Genomic DNA, 19874 nt, shown 5'->3' on the forward strand with positions numbered 1-19874 from the left:
CTTCGGAAGGTTGTCCTGTAGAGCAGGGACAATTTGCTTTGGAGCAGTGAATTTACTAAAAGTTGATTTATGGCCAGACTCTTCTTCGAAAAATGGGAGGCTTCAGGATCCTATGGAGTTTAGATGAACTGGTTTGTGATTCCAACCTCTTTGGAAGTGGGAGAAGGATTTTCTAAGTGTCCTACACTCATAGCTTCATTGAAAATGAGTTTCGGGTTGAATGTAGGAATGCTTACTCTTTAATCTGCCGAGTTTAAACAAGGCAGGTGTAAGAATCCTGGGGCGAGGAGAGCAGTGGTCAGGGGGTGTCTCTGATTTTCTTCCATGGAGCTAATGTTTTATTTTTAGTAAATACATAAGGATGTATAGACAGCCATAATCTCACCCCACTTTTCTTGAGAACCAAGACCCTCTCTGTAGTTGATACTCTGTTAACAAGTAATCAGTTATGTCTTACCCAGAAAAGCAAGTAAATGTTGGATTGAGAGGAGGTAACAGGCCAGCCCCTCCTTTTTTTCTCTGAAGTCTTCAATGTCCCCAAGCACCCTATAAAAGATACTTTATATCTTCTTGAAGCTATTTATTTTGCAGCTGACAAAGGATGTAGTGAAAGAGAGACTAGAACAGGAAGTTGAGTTCTGAACCCTGTGTTCCAATCCTGGGTTGATTCTTTTACCACTCATTCACTCATTTCATACATATTCTACACATTCAGTCACTGACCCAGTGTGTTGTGCACCCCTGAGGGGCCCAGAGTCTAATGGGGAGACAGTCTGGGGAACAGTAGGAAGAGGGTGAGCTAGGTACAATGAGAGAGGCAAGACTCAGCTGCCTTGGGGGACAGAGGGTAGACCCTCACCCACTACAGAAGAAACAGGAAAGGCTTCTTAGAAGTAGGTGTGGACCCTGCAGGAAGGTGGAGGACGCGAGGGCATTCCAAGCCCAGACGGACGCTTGTGCAAAGGGATGGTGGCATGTTGAAGGAATGCAAACATCCCAAAGTGACCAAAGCCTGGAATTTAGAGCCTTGTGCGTTCAGGGACACTACACACTTACAGAAAAGCAAAGAAGTGTCAGATATTTTAGGGTGGGGACGCAGGTGTAGACCCATGTCACAGGTTACCTAGTTTATTCAGTTTCCCTGCATTGAGGCATCTCTTTGGAACACACCAGCTACCACTGCGTGCCAAATGACCTAAGATGCTAATTGACAAAGCCCACGAGGAGGCCATAAGGTCCTCTCTGGGGGTTACGTAGCAGAAGCTATCCAGTCCATGTGAGTTCAGCCATACCAGGAAGAAGTGAGCCTCACCCGATTCCCTCAGGTGTCTAAGAATACTGCCCACCCTTCTTCTCCAATTCTCTTGCCCAGGTCCCTCCTTCAGCCCCAAAGGGAAAGGACACCAGCATGCATTGAGTTCCTATTATACGTTATATTCTTTATATTTTTAGCCCTTACAACAGCCCTTCTTAGCAGATATGTATTATCTCCATCTATAAGATTGGGAAATAGCAGGCATAAAATAGAGTCATTTATACTTCTAGAGTGAGGCACTTGCCTCAAAGGGAGAATATTGGTAGCTACCGGTACAAAGACCCACCAGCCTATCCCTCCTGCACTGAAAGCATTTAGCAAAAATAATGATGCGAAATTGGGTGTGCAGGTCATTAGAGCTGAGGTTTAAAAAAAGTGCCTGAGCCGAAAATCGATGTTATGTTTTTAAGAAGGCCTCCTCCACATCCCAACACGATGGGTGGCAGCATGTGGACTGGGGGAACATTGTGTGGCAGAGTACGACCAGGAGGCCACCGGCTCACACACACAGATGGGCCAAGACCTAATCCGCGGGATGCTTCTTTTTGCCTTCACTTCAAACAGTCCCTTCAGTGGGGACAATAAGCGTGTCTTGCATGTAGCTTCACTTTCCTTCTGAATCAGTCCCTAACAAAAGAGGACTCTCAAAAGGAGATGGTGTCCTGGGCATCCTAAGGCACAAGGAAAAAAAGATCTAGGGAAGTGAAGGCAGCAGGGGAGTTTGAGCTGGAAGCATGGAATTCCGGGAGTGGCTGTCTGCTCACGTCCTGGGTATCTTCTCCTTTTGTAAGTGATTCGGTTACTCTGTCGGGCCGTCCACGTGTTGGCTGTTAAGTACGTTCTCCAGTGCTGATGTGCGTGAGAGAAGTCACTCGGACCGCTGGTCGTGCTTGTCCCCTGCATGTGGGTGACTTTTGAACACCGCGGGATTGCCTGATGCCATGAAAAAGGGCAGTGACTTGCGGATGGACTTGAACTATCCTCCCAGTGGGGTGCTCCTAGCCTAGAGTTTGTATTTTAGCCTATTTTTCCTTTGTAAAAAGGAGGGAAATGCATTCTGGTGGGTGGTGGCATGGGGAAGGGCCAGGGAATTAGAAAACGTTCCTTCTTCAAGGTGAAGATAAACCCGAGCTCGGTGCACAGCTTGATGGGTGGGATGAGGGCTGGTTTTCAGTTCCCTGAGCCCCCTTTGTAAACATTTCCAAATGGATCTGGTAGAGGAATTCCCAAGGGACTGCAGAGACCAGGGCGGAGGGGCCAGATGAGGTCGACGGTACACCAGGCTGGGTGTCATGAGAAACATGGCTGTTGGTTGCTTGGTGAAACCTGTCTCCTTGAGGACGGTTGCAAATCTGTTCCTGTCTGAGCACCTCCGAACTCATACTATGTTTCATGAGAAGCTGGATCAAGAGGATGTGTATGAATGGGCAAGTATCCATCCTCATTCCTGGGGAAAAAAAAAAACCAAAAAGCAAACACCATCTTCAAACATGAAGAACACGGTGTGGGCTTCTCTGCCACTTTCTTGAGTTTCAACTTCTTTCCCTTGTTTACCCGTGACTTTCTGCTCAGGCCTCCATTCTTTCTCTTCCTTCAGGCCTTCAGAAAGTCCCAAGCTCGGGTCAGGGTCTCTACGGTTTTCTTTCATTTCACGTCCTCTGCTGTATCTGAGGCTCTTCCAGGTCTCAGCAAGTGTCTGCATTCTCTCCTGGACCCCAAAAGCTAGTTGTCCTCCATGACGCTTGGAACCAATGTGGAAACACAGCCCCACTTCCTTTTTCGGCTCTCTGGATGGGGAAGGAAGTTAGAGCTGGCAAGATGATTTGATATTTAGTAGGGCAGTGGGGGGACGGGGGCGGAGGGGGTCACAGGGAACTGATATTCGGGTTCCCTCAGTATTTGTTGGCTGAGACAATCCGAAACATGTCTTACCTCACAATTCAGGACATGCAAACATCCACATTCATATATGAATGCATCCAGAACTTGATTGCATGGTTTATGCCAAACATTTTCTATTTTTTCTTTGTTCTTTTGTCAAATGCTATCGTATTAAGCTGATTTCAGAATTTATTAATGGGTCTTAATCAAAAGTTGGCAGACTACTCCCTTAGACAGTAGTTCGCAGTAAAAACCTCTGATGATCTCCCCCATGATTACATGGCATGCTTATTAAAATTCAGTTTTCTAAACCCCACCCAGACTTGCCTGCTCAGCATTTTCTGGGACTGCAGTGGATTCTTTTGTGCTGTAAAGACCGAGGATCACGCCTTTAGGTTTTGATAAAGAAGGTGATGATTCTGTTTCAGTGAAATCATGGTTTCAGTGAAATCAGCAGCTGGGTGGCAGGGGAAAAAGGAAATGAGGTTGTATCTTTGGCTCTGCAGTTTCTGGGTTTTATCTTCAAAATGAATTCTGGTTTGTACTATAGCTTATCCCAGATTCTTTCTCTTTACAGATAAGGAGCCTGTGATCTTGGCTATAGTTCATTGATAACCCTGCTTTCCCTTCTGATGCTTAAATATCCTTTATGTCCACTTAATCTATTTCTGAGATGAAGTCTCGCCTTACTTCTTTGCATACTTTGAAGCAGAAAAGATTTTTCTTCTGTAGAGTAGAAAGTTCCCCACATTCAGAACATTTGGCCTTTTTTTTTTTTTTGGCCATGTGAACATTTCCTTTTGCCTTGTCATTTGTGTTTTTAAATAAAATTATAGTCCTTAACTGTATGTAGTTATTTGTATTTACATTTTACAGAAGGGTTTTTAAAAATCCTTTTTCAGCATCTATGTTTATTTATGGCTGCTGGTGGCATGACCCTGGGACATTGAAATCACCTGCTAGGACCCCCTTTATTTTTTATAGCTGCTTTGGCTGCTGTCAACTTTTTCCCCAGCCAAGTTCAACTTGCATTTTCAATGTATCTGAATGCTTTGAGAGGAGAGCTTTGTTTTTCTTAATATGAGAAAGTTGTTCTTGTCCTTGTAAGGAGTGTCCCTCGCAGTGCCTGATGGCAGCTTCTTCTGCAGTATTCTCCCCAAGTCGAGGAGAGAGGCTCAGCCCCAGGAGGAAATACGAAATGGCAGAACATATCTTATTCAGACACAAGTGTCTTTCTTCACCAGATGTTTGGAGTTGGTACTCCAGGTCAGATGAGTCTTCATGGCAGGCCTCGACCTTCTCCAAATAGCTTGTGTCGAATTGTCTTACTGTGGAAGTCACGAGAAGCTAAAAATGACACACTGGATAGACTCACCTTCTGCTTTTGCCTACCCCTCTTTGCTAGCTTCAGTTTCTCTTCCTCCAGGCGGAGAGGGGTAAATTAGAAAGAGCACGGACTTCGTCGTCAGGCAGACCGAGGTTTGGTCACAGGCTGACAGGCATCAGCCATGTCCCTTCTCGGAACCTTGGTTTTCTCCTTTAGCAAAGGAGGGGCAGGATCCTGCTCAGGAGAGGAGCCGTCACAAATAGCATTGCCCCTGGGGAAGTCGCCTTCCTTCAGAGTCTCGCCTCAGCCAGGCAGACACCCAGAAAATGAGGTCTCCACAGCCTCCCCGCCTAAAGAGCGGATTCAGCCTCAGAGCCCCCGAGATGGAGATGTAAACCAGAATGGAAATCTGTGTGCAGACAGATGGATGCGTGTCTAGTTACCAGTCACTACCTCAGTCTGATGAACATATGCGCTCCCTGTAAAACCAGGGCCAGCTGATCATCAGAAGGTTGTTGGGGGAATGTGGAATTGTAGAATAAGGGTTGGAGTCTACGTTATATGCTTTAAATAAGTAACGGTATTCAGGCCCGACAGTCCTCAGAATGGATTCCCCCAGCGTCCTTTGTGTATGATCCTATTAAAACATACAGGAGCAATGCAATGTAAAAGATATAGTTCTTTTTTAAAAAAGATTTATTTATTTATTTATTTATTTATTTGAGAGGGGGAGGGGCAGAGGGCGAGAATCTGAAGCAGACTCCCAGCTGAGCCTGGGACTGGTCACAGGGCTCGATCTTACAAGCCCGAGATCCTGACCTGAGCCAAAATCAAGAGTCAGTCACTTAACACTGAGCCACCCAGAGGCCCCGATATAATTCTTAGAGAAATGATTAGCTCATGTCAAAAATTTTCCTATGCTTGTTTAACCCTATGAAGGGGAATGACTATGGGATGATAAAGCTTGTCCAAAGGGATGATATGTCTTAGTCAGTGGCGGCGGAGGGGAGGAGGGAACCAAGAATGCTAGAATAAGATTTCCGGGCTGGGATTAAAGCTGCCCAGTGACTTATAGAGAAATAAAAGCCAAGCCTCTGAGGTCATCTTTTCATCTGCAACTCTACCTGGCCGAGCTCAGTCTGCATCTCACTACCTTTCAGTAAGTTGCCATCTGCCTTGGCTGGACCTGAGCTCTGAGCGCTAGAAATGTAAATCCCAACAAAGTTACAGCCCCCCAGACCCAGATGACCCTCAGGCAGTGTCAGGGCTCCAGCGTGCCTTACTTCCTAGTTTTTGATCTTCATCTTGGCACTTGGTCGAGGACCTCTTCAGAAATGTTAATAGCTTCCCTTAAGTCTAGCTCCGGCCGGAGATCATGCATGTCTTCCTGATGTTTTTATGTCTCTCTGTGGTGATCAAATCTACTCATTTATAGGTTGTAAGATATTGTATTTTATCTAGGATGTTCGCTTACAAATGGCATGCTCTCTGAGGGTCACTCTGGTCCCCTGGTCCTTGGAGAGTAGCCTGCTGAACGTCTTCCTTCCCCGCTGTTCTGTCCTCTTACCTGTCTGGCTATCGTAAGGAGTACATTGAAAATGGTCTTGCCTAGGGCTTGTCTCTTTCTTTCCCTCAGATAGACACAGAGCTCTCTCCTTGTTCTGAGGATCTTTGACGTGTCTGACCCCAGCAACACCTGGAACGAGGAATAAAATCGAGACTGTCAGCGCTCAGTGCAGCAGGGGTCTGGTCTGTTGTATGTAACTTGTCATGCTTCCTGAATGGCAGCGAGAGCCTGGCCCTGAATTCCCACAGGCCCAGGGGGTGAGCAGAAGGCATGCCTCCCACCCAGCGAAGCAGGTGGCCCCTGGAGCAAGGAGGCCCACAGACCTGAGGAGAACGGAGGTCGGTGGGGTGCAGAGGGATTCGGGAAGGGTCAAGAACTGGAGGAGAGCCAGGCCAGGGCAGAGGTGGGAGCCTGAAAGCAGAAGCAGAAGGAGCAGGTGCTGAGTAACCAGTGGGCAGTCCTGAGAAAAACCCTGGAACAGAGACTCTGCCAGCCAACTAACTTGGCGGTGGCTCTGGCATGGGGAAGGGGCCGGCGGCAGGGTTGCTGGGTGAACTGGGGAAAGAGACCCTGGGCCCTGGGGCCTCCACTCAGTTTATCCCAAAGATGCAAGGTTCTTGGTCTCCTTATGGAAGAATTCAAGAATAGACAACACACAACATGGTGGACAAGTGACACAAACATTGAAGTGTATTAAAGTGAAAGTATACTCTGGAGATGTGAGATTGGGCAAGAGAGAGAGCGAGCGAGCTGCCGCGCACCCTGGAGTTTGGGTTTTTGTCTTTTATTGACAGTTGTTAACGGGGGGTGGAGATGCAGAGTTTCATGTGTTTCCTTCCTTCCTTGGTCAGGGATTTCCTGTCATGGCATCTGCCATCTTGGGCTTGTCTGGTTTGGTCCAGCTTCTTGCGGAGTGCTGCCGGGATGGGCCTCTGACTTTCCTGATAGCTGGCCGTGACTTCCTCGGTGCTGGCCTCCAGGCATCCTGTTAGAACTAACTAACTGCCTTCTCTGACCACAGAGTTGGCGATAACTAGGGGACCAAGGTGCCCATGGCTCGGTTTGATCTCCTGGAGAACCTGGAGACAGAGCTAGCTCTTTTCTGTTTGATGTGATGTGAAATGGGAGAGGTGAAGTTGCTCTGACATGAATGGGGGAAGCAGCACATAAATCCACCTCAGATCTTAAGAACTGCGACATTCCCTTGCCTAGGACTCGGCTCTCCAAGGGCCAAGTCAGCCCTTACTTGCTCCTACTTAGAGCCAGACTCCAAGCTACTGAATCTCTCCTTGTTGAGCCTCTACTTTTCAAGCCCGTGGTGCCACACGCTTGCCAGAAAGCAGCAGGAGGCAGTGTTTGAAGCAGCTGTCCCTTGCTCTCCTCTGCCAACAAGGCTCCCCAGACAGGAGGGCAGCAGCTGCCTTTCCCGACCCAGCTTGTCTTGATGCCCACTTTGAGTGGCAAAAACTGAAGTCACGTCCTCTTGAGCTGGAAGGATGCAGTTGGGAAGGCCATACCTTTTTTTTTTTTTTTCTTCCAGCCCCACAAGGAATATAGGATTATCCTCAAAGCTAACATTCCTTGAATTATCAGGTTTAAAGGAAGAGAGCTGCCCCAGTGGTGTCTGTAAGAATAAATCCAAGCGCCTGGTGATTTATGGGGAAACTAGTACCGTCTCTGAGAAATAGGTGTTGGTTTGGTCCTTAAGGCATCAGGCCAGGGGCTGAATGGTAGGAAGGCGGCCAGGGCTTAGAAACTGCTTCTGCAATAGCCGTCACTTGCCATGACTTGTTCAAGACAGTAGACACAATCGCCTTTAAAATCCAAGGGGGGAGAATTGCTTCTGCTACTTAAAGATTTTCACGTGTGTCAAAACCGAAAACAGAAACATTAGGATTCTACTCTTTGCCTTGAGGACATTGTTCAGACATGTGAATAGACTTGCTTAGAAATAGAAAACAAGGCACAGCTTGAATCACGGTGAACCCTTTTGCCTCCCGTTAAAGCTTCTGTTCTTGGGAGGGTTAGAAGCAATTGCACCGTGCGCTGGTGAACAGTTAAAATTGAACTGAGCTCTGTAGAACCACGTTCTTGCCCAGAGTTAATGTTCCAAGAGTCTCACTGGCCCTTTTCAGAACAGGAAAATCTAGCCTTGGGTTCATAGCCCAGGTTTTGCAGCTGAATCCTTCGGTCAGCACAAAACAGAGACCCCACGTGAAGAATCTTGATTCCCATGAGCCAGAGTGGGCCACGAAGAGCTCTCAGAGCAGGAGTTTATGCAGATGTTCAGGGAAAGCCACAAAGGGGCCCTGATCAGAAGAAATGTAGCAGGCATGATCAATTATTCATCTTTAGCTGGTTGGGCAGTTGGAAATGGATAAAGGCTGCCTGACCAGTGAGGAGATTATATGTTCGGGAAAAAAAAAAATGATGATGTAATGGAAGGAACACAGTAAATGAGGTCAGATACTTTTCCAGTACTGCCTCCCAGAGCTTCTGCATTGCAACTAGACAAGTACGTCCATCACCTTCTTTAAGAGTCAGTGTTCTCATTAGCAGGAAGGGAATAATTCTGCTGCACAGAGTTACTAGGAGTTCAAAAACAATCATATGGAGGAAAGTGCCTGGGTAAGGAATTCATCTGTGGCAAAAAAAAAAAAAAAAAAAAGACTTAAACCTTGGAATCCTTTGGATTCTTTTTGGATAGGAAATAAATCAGCAGTAACTACCACCAATCTCCACACAAGCAGGAGGGCAGCAGTGACACGGCACAATTTATTGTCGCTGCTGTGAGAGCAGCCAGCTGTATTCCCCATTTTTGTGAATTATTGATTCCAGGAATCTTATCTGTTGTATCACTTTAAATAATTTCTTTTTTGTTATTGGCTCTCTCCAGGAGATCAATAGATTGGCTATGAAAATTCAGTTTCCTCTAACCTTAGGAAATCTTGCCAGAGAAACAGATTCATCTCAAATGTAAACCATTGATTAGCCTCTCATCTTGAAGAGTTTGCCATCTGGTCTAAGGCTCCAAAACACCAAGCCTCTCAGCCAGCAACTCTGACCTTCAGTGAGCTAATCTGCTAACCTGCTCCGGCTGACATCCAACTCCGAATATTTTCGCTAATGTATTACCCCCTGACTGGCGTTGGCGGTATTTGGTGCCCCTCCTGAGTTCTGGCGATGGAGCTGACATCCTAGAACCAGGCTAGTTGAGCAATGAAGAACTTCACTGTTATTCCAGGCCCACACTAAATGTTCCCCACCTCCCCCCTTCCAAGGCTACTGGTTCACTGTGTCAGAAAACCGGTCTCAGATCGAAGAAGTGGGCTCCTTAATGTCCATCGCAAGCCTAGGCTTTTTGACCCTCACTTTGGGAGGCACCGAGAGAGTGGCTGGGGCTGTAGGGCATCTAGATGCCAACCCACTTACCCATCCAGCCATGAGCACAGGGTCCCTAGGACCTTCCCCTGTATCTAGCAGCAAGTGGAACAGAGAAGTAGGAGGCACCATCCTCTAGGAGCTGCGATGTTCCCTGCCCCAGGCGGGCTGCTTGTCACATGGTGAGAACGCACGCAACTAGAAACGAAGAGGCATGCAGGGCAGAGGGACAAGAAATCCCACAGAGAAGGCACAGACAAAGCCAAAGAGGGGCACAGAAGCAGCAACTTTGAGCAAAGAGATTTCATCTACCAATAAAGAGGGCCCCAAAATGGCAGGCTATCACCAATCCTATTAGCTATTTCTTACTCCTCCTCCTCCTGCCTCCAATTTAGCCTTCTTTCCCCATTCCTCCCTCCCTTCCTTTGAGAAAGGAGCATGAGTATTGGGGGGGGGGGACTAGAATATAACCTAAAAATGTGTCCTCCAATGAAGATGCCTTGGAGGAGTGGCTGATTCCAGACTGGAAGCAAGGAATATTCATGATGAGTCATGATATCTTGAGCCAGAAAGCAAGGAAGTTATCACAACAAATGAGTCATATCAAAAGGACACAGTGGTTAACATGAAAGACTCCCCTTAGCCAAAGATGAGAAAATTTGAGCACACAAAAGAATAATGATGAAAATTACTTGAAATACAAACATCTGTATGTAAACCCATGTGTTCATAGTGATACTTAATGAAAGTCATCCCCCGCACACACAAAAAATGTCTTTGGGACACCATTAGAAGTGTTTAGTGTAGTAATGCCCTATACTAAAAAGGAAAGAAAAGAATTAACATTCATTCTGCCTTTCTGGCAGATCAGTGTGCGCATCAGAATAAAAAGCACTGTTTGAAGAGAGGAGAGTTCTTTATGAAAGAATTCTAGCCAACAAATACGGAAGATATTACAGGATTAGAAAAAGACTATCACTCTGTAACCCCTAATGAAATTATTCAGACAATGGTCATCAATGGTCAAAAACATTTAGATGAGAGGTTGATGGGGAACCTTCCAATGAAGGTATTAAGCTGTCCTCCCCTGAACCCACCCAAAGTGGGACAACTAGACATTGAATCATGTGATGTCATAGGGAGCACCCTGTCGCATCTGTGATCCATTCACATCCCTTCCCACAAAGCTGACTCTGACTCCAGTCAAGGACCCAGGGTCACTTTCACGCAGAGGGACACAAGGACTGGAAGAATACATTGCAGGACAAATACAGTTCCCGCAATAAATCAGCAGCGTGGTGCCATGCTCTAGACAAGAGGACTTGTAGAAACCTCATGCTACTGTGTTGACCTTGTTGGGATACTGATGTGAAAAAAAACAACTCTAAAAACCACTTTTGCGACAATCAGGGACGTTGCGTTATGGACTAGGTATTGGAGGATATCAAGGAATCAGGGTGAATTTGTGAATGAATTCGTACATCCAGGGTATGTAAAAAGAGTGATCTTTCTTTTTTAGAGATTCATCCTGAGGTATGTAGGAGTGAAATGCCTTAAGGACTGGCATTTGCCTTAAAATAATCCCCCAAAGAAGAAGAAAGAAGGGGGGTGGAGCCCGTGGGGCAAGCTCTTGATGGTTTTTAGATCTGGGAGATGAGCACATGGGGAATCATTGTTTGTTCTAGCCTCTCTGCTCTTGAATACATTTTTAATTTCTCCATTAAAAAATAGCTTTCTCCTAACTAAACTTACTGTGGTAATGATTTTGCAATATATATATGTCAACTCATGGAGCTGTCTACCTTAAGCTTTTACAGAGCTGTATGTCAATTATATCTCAACAAAACTGGAAGTTAAAAAATTTTTCTAAATAGCCCTCTCCAATAACCACCTGCCCCGCCTTAGGCAAGGGGCAGGACTCTTCCTGTCCCATGGCCTGAGGCCAGATCATAACTATAGAGGAACCTCAAAATTCTTCTCTGTAATGAGTGCTTATTAATCAACCACCTGCTAGGTATAGAGAAGGTGTGCCATGGGAATATCTGAGCTCCACAGCCACTACCACCTGGGTTTGAACCACTTCTCTGTGGAGAAGTTTCTCACCCTCCATGAGCTTTCATATCCCTAAGCTTCCTCAGCCCTTAGGCAGGGCCGGCTTGGCTGTGATGCTTCACCTCGATGACCACACGGTGGCGCCATTGGAGCTTCGTACTGGCCCGGGCCCCAGCCCCCCTCCTCCGGGAGCCTTGAGAATTCCCGGCAGAGTCCTGGGGCGGGAGAGGGTGGGGCGCCGCTTGAATTAAATCGCCCTTAGTTCAAGCTCACAGCACATCTTGGCCAGTTCGAAGTAGCTTATAATTTCAACCACAAACCATAAGACATGCTGCATTTATAGGAAGCAAACTGAGGGTTGCTGGAGGGGAGGTGGCCGGTGGGGGGCGGGGGCGGGAGTGGAATGGGGTAACTGGTTGACCGGCATTAAGGAAGGCACTGGGTGTTAGATACAACTGATGAATCACTAAACTCTACCTCCAAAACTAATTTTTTGAAAAAAGTTTGTCAAATTAAAAAAACAACAACCACCACCTAGTCATTTCATTATTCGACAAGCACTAACCCTACTATGTGGCAGACATCATTTTAGGGATTCAGGGTATCCGTGAACTAAACAAAGATTCTTTCCTCACCTCAAGGAGCTTGGGATCTGGGTGCCTCTTCCACATACTCTCTAAGACCATCTGAGCCCAGATCACCAAAAGACTCCTCCTCCCCTCCTGAGTTTTGGTGGGGAGGGAATGCTCTCACTCATGCAGTTTGAACCTACATTTCTCCCCGTACATTATCACAGTCCATGTTGCATGGGGGGCTGGGTTTTACTAAGCGACACACACACACACACACACACATTTACACACACAATGACGGAATGAGCCTGCAAAGAGTATCATCCCATTAAACGTTAGTTCCATTGATTCGTCTTTTCAGAGCATCTGATAGCCCCCTTGTATGCCCAGAACCACACCCAGCAGGGATACCCAGGGATCTGCAGTGGTCAAGTCAGTGAGTCAGGGCAAGGTCTGAGACTTGGCATTTTAACATGCTCCTGAGAGATGGTGTTGTTTCTGGACCTCACTTGAACTTGCAAAGCACATTTTTTTTTTCCTCTTAAAGCAAAGTTGCAACAGACTTGTGGCCCGTTTCCTTCTAGTGCCCTTGTAGGAAAGAGGCAGGTGGCAGTAGAACATTTATATATATATCTTAATTCATAGGCTCTAAGGGGCCATGGATTATGAAACACACCTCATTTCAGAGATTTTAAAACATGAAAAATAAAGCTGAAAAATAAAGCATATCTTAGAACCTAGAAATAAAGCATTTTGAGTGGCAGTAGTGTAGAATGGTTGTGTTTAGTGTCTGGAATCAGACAAACAGGTCCCCACTATTCATTACCTTTGTGACCTTGGGCAAATGACTTAACGTCTGTAAAACTGAATTTCCTCACCTCTAATATGGCAAGAACCATGTGGGCTGCCTGGTGAGTAGTATAGACTCAGCCAGCTTGATATTTTAGCTCTTAGCCTAGCAAAATTAAAAAAAAAAAAAACCCACTAACATCATTTTTTGTAGTTCCTTCAATATTCTCTACTTCTCTGAAATAAAATAGCTGGGTATAAAAAATGCACCTGTTTTATCTTTACCTTTGGCCCTCTGGAGCCCTGAAGTTTTTACTATTCTACAAGAAAATATTCATGTAGATGGGTGAAAATAAAATCCTTTTTTTAAAGCAATTAGAGTAAAACAATGTATCAGCCCAGATCAGTACTTGAAGAGGGCATCTGTTTGTATGCAGGGCATCAGGCAAAACCTAGTGACATCAGTGACCAGCTTAAGACATTAAATGAGAACCAAGTGCTTCATTTGCCTCCTGGCAGGGCCCGGCCAGCAGGTGATCTGTAAATATTACACAGAAATTTGTTTGCCTCTGGAAGGCAGCCTTTTCTCTCATTCACTGCTGTCCCCCAGCACCCAGAGCCGTGCTTAGAACAGGGTAGGGACTCAGTCCACAGGTGGTAAATGTTTGCATGATTGGCTGAATGTCTGAGCCTCAGACTAACTCTTCCAGGTGGTCAGATGGGAGGCACGAGGACCGGGGGAAGCTTTGGCTGGCAGGTGGCCATAGGAGCGGAGGGCACCAGTGAGGTCCATAGCTGAGAAGGGTAAAGGACTTGAGTTGCTAAACCAAAGCCTGGTTGCTAGTCAAGCCGGACCCCAGAGCAAGATGTTGGTTACAAGAACACCTTCAGGTCTTTTAACTCAATTTGGTGTCAGTACTGACATTCTGATTGGAATACCATAACAAATAAAATGATGGACTGCAGGCTGGCATTTGCTCAAAGGAAGGTGATATGCTGAGCACTGTACCCAGAGCAGCATCAGGCAGGGTGGGCAGGAAGGAAGGGCCTTTGGCTTTGTCCTGACACCCAGCAGGTGCAATGGGCTGCTGCTGGCTGCTTCGGACAGCAGCCTGCTGCTCCAAGAAAACAGAGAAGTGCACCTGCCCGGGCTGGGGGTGGGGCGGGAGATGGGGAACAGCTTTTTCCCCTCTCCTTCCTTCTCAGTTCTGGGGGGACTTTACAAATTCTAAGCCTGTTCTCTGAGAAGGGAAAAAGGAGCTGCCTAATATATTACAAGTCTATGGTGTTACTGAGTAAATTAATTTGCAAAAATTGCTGGATGAGAAGTTTCACACACAAAAGTCTGCAGCCAAGCTGAATGTGTCCTTCGCATGCTCTCACTTTCCAGGTGACCCTGTACAAGAGCTCTGATATGGAGGACTTTGGGTTCAGTGTCGCGGACGGCTTGCTGGAGAAAGGAGTGTATGTCAAAAATATTCGCCCAGCTGGGCCAGGAGATCTTGGTGGCTTAAAGCCCTATGATAGACTCTTACAGGTAAGACCGCAGGTGACCTTTTTGCTTAATTTCACTTCTCAAAGTCTTACTCGATCGATGCCTACCCATCTTTCTTGGCCTCAAGATGAGATTAGGGGCCCTTCCTATATGAGATAGAAACTTTCTCCTTGGGTAGAATTTACCAGTTATCAAAATTGTCTGGTTCCCTGTATATGTTCCTCAGCAGATTATAAACTTCTTGAGAACTTATGCTCCCATTTCCCCTTATACAGTACTTGATATCTCAATATCTCACACAATTTTTCTGAAAGCGAAAAGCCAGATCTTGTTTAGTGAGCGGGATGCTGTCATGGTCAGGAATAATTTCAGTGAACCAAGCCCATCCCTGATTTTATTCACAGTTTTTAGGAATAGCATTTTGTAGGCAAAAGAGAGGGTTGACATCAGTCTTGAGAGTGTGTTTAGCTGGAATGAGTCTAGAACCAAAGAGCTGACTTTTAGAGCATGAGGCTGTACCGAGGGCGGTTGGCTTTCCAACACATGTTCACCAAGGCGCATTATCACTGATCAGTTAGGTAGTTTTAAAACAAATTCTGGTGATCATTTTTACGATGGCAGCAGAACAGTTGGTCTTATCTTGGCATTATGGGATGCTTTCATTTTTCACAGATACTCTAATATTTGCTGAATTAATGGTTATTACTTGACCACTATGTGGCTCTTCCCAATCGCTAAATTGGGGATGTGCTGCCCCTCCTTCCATAGACAGTGAGGCTATTAAAAAGTAGATTGGGGGGGTGCCTAGGTGGCTCAGTGGGTTAAAGCCTCTGCCTTCAGCTTGGGTCATGATCCCAGGGTCCTGGGATCGAGCCCCACATCTGGCTCTCTGCTCAGCAGGGAGCCTGCTTCCCTTCCTCTCTCTGCCTGCCTCTCTGCCTACTTGTGATCTCTGTCTGTCAAATAAATAAATAAATAAATTTTTTAAAAAAGTAGATTGGATTCAGACTGTGAGGGCCTTGAATGCCATGAGAAAGCTCTTGGACTTAACCCTCAAGGATATCAACTTCTTAAGCAGAATAATGACGTCGTTTGTAATTGGAGCGACAATAGAGTAATACTATAGGTAGATTGGAGTAGAATGGGGAGGGGGGAGACCACAGGGAAGGAGACCAGATGCCTGTGTCAGACCTGAGTCCTTTTTCCTTCAGTGCATCCTGGCAGAGCAGCCTGGGGTGGGGGGGCAGTTTGGAGCCCTCACTCAGAAGAGATGTTAGAGCCCAGCAGAGCTGTTAGAGCCTAGCAGAGATGTTAGAGCCAGATTTAGGAGATTGAGGACACTGAAGGCATGTGTTTGGATACAGTTACCTATGGTGGGCTTACAGTAAGAAAAAGGAGAGAATCAAGGCTAGAATCCTGAGAAAAACAAATTTGAAGGACAGGAAGAGATAAAGGCAGGAAAGAACTGAAAGTGAATCAAAATGGTAAGATCAAAACAAAGTGGTGTCACAAAGTGGTGTCACAAAGTGCCAAGGAAGGAGTTTTCAGGTGAGCGGGCGTGAAGTGCGGCCAGTGCTAAAGGCCAAAGCGGACGAGACCTGGAGACACCATTCGGATATTGGACATTTGGGGTCAGTGGTACAGTATATAAGTGTCAGGTTCCAGACATGAGAAGATTGAGTATGAAGGGCAAAGAGTGGAAGCAGCTTGTAGATGGGTTGAAACCCCTTGCTGGCGACGAGTAAGGAGAAATGAAAGACGAGCACATGTACCAGCTGAGGACGGGGATGGGCTCACTTGCAAGAGGCAGTTCAACATCACGGTCAAGAGCATACTTTCAGAGTCAGCCAGACTGCCTGGGAGCCCATCTGAGCGGGGCTGCTTAACTGCTGTTCTGAGACAAATCTCTTCACCACTCTGACTCCCTTACCTCATCTGGAAACTGGGGGCAACATTCAGCCCTTGGAGCATAAGCAAGGCGGCCTGCCCGGAATGGGGATGTTGGGATGTGTCCCCATTCCCAGCTCTCGAGGGCTTTACGATTTAGTAGCAAAGAATAAGTCAGCCAGTGGCCACCTCCTTGTGTGGTCAGAGAACGGATAGACCTCTCAGCACAGGCTGCTCCTGTAGGCACCTTCAGGGAACCTGTTACACGGGAAGTGCTACTCGGTGTGGAGAATGACAACTGTAATTCAAAACGGCTGTTCTTGATTTTTCAGGTTAATCATGTCCGAACGAGAGACTTTGACTGCTGCCTTGTTGTGCCCCTCATCGCAGAATCCGGTAATAAGCTGGACTTGGTTATTAGTAGGAACCCACTGGCTTCACAGAAGTCTATAGAACAGACTCTGCCGGGAGGAGAATGGAGTGAACAGAACAGTGCTTTTTTCCAACAGCCTAGTCATGGTGGTAATTTGGAGATACGAGAACCCACTAACACATTATAGCAATGCTTTTTATAAAGCAGGACAAAAGACAATATCTACATGGTGCTAAAAAAAATCCCTTTGAGATTTCTGTGGCATTTAAAGCACAGATATCACGTGGCATTAACCGCAAGCACAGGGGTCTTTTAAATCTCTCTCATGGCTCATGTTCACTTCCCCTTTCAAGCTGAAGAGGTTTCTTTCTTAGTGACCGCTGTGGTAGATGGCAGGCCGTTCCCTGCCAGGCCCAATGGTAGAGGAAAGGAAAACTACAGAGGCCGCCCCTTCCCCCCAATTAACATCAGAGGAAGTTTTTTACAAGTTCATCTTCCAGTCACTTTTTAAAAAGAGAAATGTCTGTTTGAAAATATTCTCTATGACAATTTCCTTAATTCACTTTGAAATCGCAGTTTCTTACTATGAAGCCGTCAGCGTTAAGAACCTGACCAACAAGGCTTGTCACAAAGCTGGCTCTCCTAGGGGAACTGGAGTTTGAGACGCGGCTGGGACTGCTGCCATGGGAGGGGTCCAGGTGTAACATTATTTGAAACGTTTCAGCAATGATGCACGTAGACCATAATAGGTGGTGGTAAATATTTTGCCCCAATATAGGAATGATTTTAACTAAGATGTATGCTATTCCCTATGCAACAAATTAACAAACAGGATATGTCTTGTGACCTGTTTTTTTTTTTTTTAAGGACACACTTTTAATAGCTGCGAATCTCTGATAATGGATTAGCGTGCTTAGTAACACTGAGAAGTAGTTATTTTTAAAACTCCAGACTAAGAATTTAAGAGAGAATGAAGAGTCTATTACAATGAGGTTTATCTTAATGATAGGCAGATCAAACTCATCTTGCTTGCCATGTTTTGAAAACTGGTTATAGAGGGGTGGACAGCACATGTACGTTTGAAATGACACTGGACTGTCTTTTGTTCTGAGCCATGCTACTTTACTGAAATTGTAAATACATTTTTCACAAAAATGCATTGCCAATTATTACCATCCCTCAAAGCAATAAACTGTGACAGTTGCTTTTAAGATGTTCGTCAGCAACTGTTCTCATTTGTTCAGATCTTTTGAATAGTTACGCTAATAACTGTTATTTGGTGAATATTTAAAAAAAATAGATCTGTATATTGATTGTAGAATCTCCATATCGAAATGATTATTTTCCAAACATTTTCATTTTGGTCAATGGTTCCAACAACTGCTTAGGTAAAGCATTTGAACACTGTGTCCTTTGTTTAAGGAGAAAGCTCACCTTTCTTTTTGTGCAGAGAAATATATTATTTCGGACATATTTCACAACCCGCCAGGGCAAGAGAGTATAAAGCAGAATCATGTTAAGAGAAAAAGAAGATCATGAGTCACTTAAATATGTATTTTTATTTGTAACAAACAAGTATTAAGCTGTAAAGTATTTTTGTACAAATTTAATACTTTAATAGCATGGTATTTATCGTCTATGTATGGTTTTGGGGAATTCAAAATTGTTGCAAATATTTGTATGGAAAAAAAAAATACTCTACCAAATGGAATAAACAGTGATTTTAAAAAGTCAAAAATTATGACATGGAGTTCTTTGGATACTTTGATTATATTTTAGTATTCTAGATGAGCCTTACACAATGCTTACTGTACAGAATTTTCTAAAGAGGAAAGGTTTTGCCATCAATTTGAAAAGCAGCATGGAAGAATGGGAAGAGCATGGCTTTTAAAATCAGATCTCAGTTTGAATTCCAGCTCTGGTACTCACTGGTGGCATAAAATTTAGTTACTGTGAGTCAGTTTCCCCACCCATGGTATTGAAGGTCATATCTGCACCCCAGGACTGCTGTAAGGAAAAGATGTAAAAGATATGTTTAAGTCCTAAAACAGCCTGCAGACAGAAACCCTCCCAGACTAATGATACATTTATTTTAGGTAACAAAGACAGGTTTTAATTCAAGGATCATAATAGCACCTGCCCTCAGGGAACATTATATGTATTCTATGAAATACATTTATATAAACTATTGAAATATACAAATTTTAATTCACACCATCTTTAAAAAGAAATCTACACTGTAGTCCCAACATTTTCATTTTTGCAGACTATCTTGCAGGCCCTGTAAATTGACAGGAAAAAGGCAAGGAAGTCCATTCTCACCACTTCTATTTAACAATTTATTGCAGGTTCTAGCCAGAGCCTTAAGACAAGAAAATTAAATAAAAAGTATCCAGATTGGAAAGAAGTAAAACTATCTCTATCTGCAGATAATATAACCTCATATATAGAAAATCCCAAGGAATTAACTAAAAACCTCTTAAAACTAATAAATGAGTTTAGCAAGATTGAAAGATACATGATCAATCATATTTCTATACAGTAGCAATTAACAGACCAAAAATAAGGAAAAAAAAAATTCCATTGACATTAGGATCAAAAATAAAATATCCAGGACTACGTTTAAGAAATGCAAAACAGGGGCACCTGGGTGGCTCAGTTGGTTAGGTGTCTGCCTTCAGTTTGGGTCATGATCCCAGCGTCCCGGGATAGACCCCCACATCAGGCTCTCTGCTCTGTGGGGAATCTGCCTCACCCCCTCCCTCTGATCCTCCTTCCGACTTGTGCACACATGCTCTCTCTGTCTCAAATAAAATCTTTTTTAAAAATTTAAAAAATAAAAATAAACGGGGCGCCTGGGTGGCTCAGTGGGTTAAAGCCTCTGCCTTCAGCTCAGGTCATGATCCCAGGGTCCTGGGATCGAGCCCCACATTGAGCTCTCTGCGTGGCAGGGAGCCTGCTTCCCCCTTTCTCTCTGCCTGCCTCTCTGCCTACTTGTGATCTCTGTCTGTGAAATAAATAAATAAAATCTTTTAAAAAATAAAAAATAAAAATAAAAAGTGCAAAACAAAATGTTGAAAAAATGAGGAGACATAAATAGACAACCCATGTTCATGGATCAGAAGACTTAATATTAAGATGGCAATACTCCCCAGATCTATAGATTTAATACAATCACCCCTCAAAATCCCAACTGAATGTTTTGTAGAAACTGACGAACTGATCCTAAAATTCA

At 44.9% G+C, this 19874-nt stretch overlaps 1 protein-coding gene across 1 annotated transcript in view; it reads left to right on the forward strand.

The window, feature by feature from the left end:
* GRIP1 (glutamate receptor interacting protein 1) overlaps positions 1 to 18372 on the forward strand; it is a gene marked incomplete at its 5' end in the record, with an annotated part of 234870 nt that extends 216498 nt beyond the window's left edge. The window contains 2 exons of the mRNA XM_080810212.1: positions 14275 to 14421; positions 16599 to 18372. Of these exons, the coding sequence (XP_080666338.1) occupies positions 14275 to 14421; positions 16599 to 16826 (375 nt within the window). The 3' untranslated portion in view covers positions 16827 to 18372. The remainder of the gene's footprint in view (positions 1 to 14274; positions 14422 to 16598) is intronic.
* Positions 18373 to 19874: the final 1502 nt, after the last annotated feature.

Source organism: Martes martes (genome assembly GCF_963455335.1).
Source record: "Martes martes genome assembly, chromosome: 8".
In the NCBI taxonomy this organism is placed as follows: Eukaryota; Metazoa; Chordata; class Mammalia; order Carnivora; family Mustelidae; genus Martes; species Martes martes.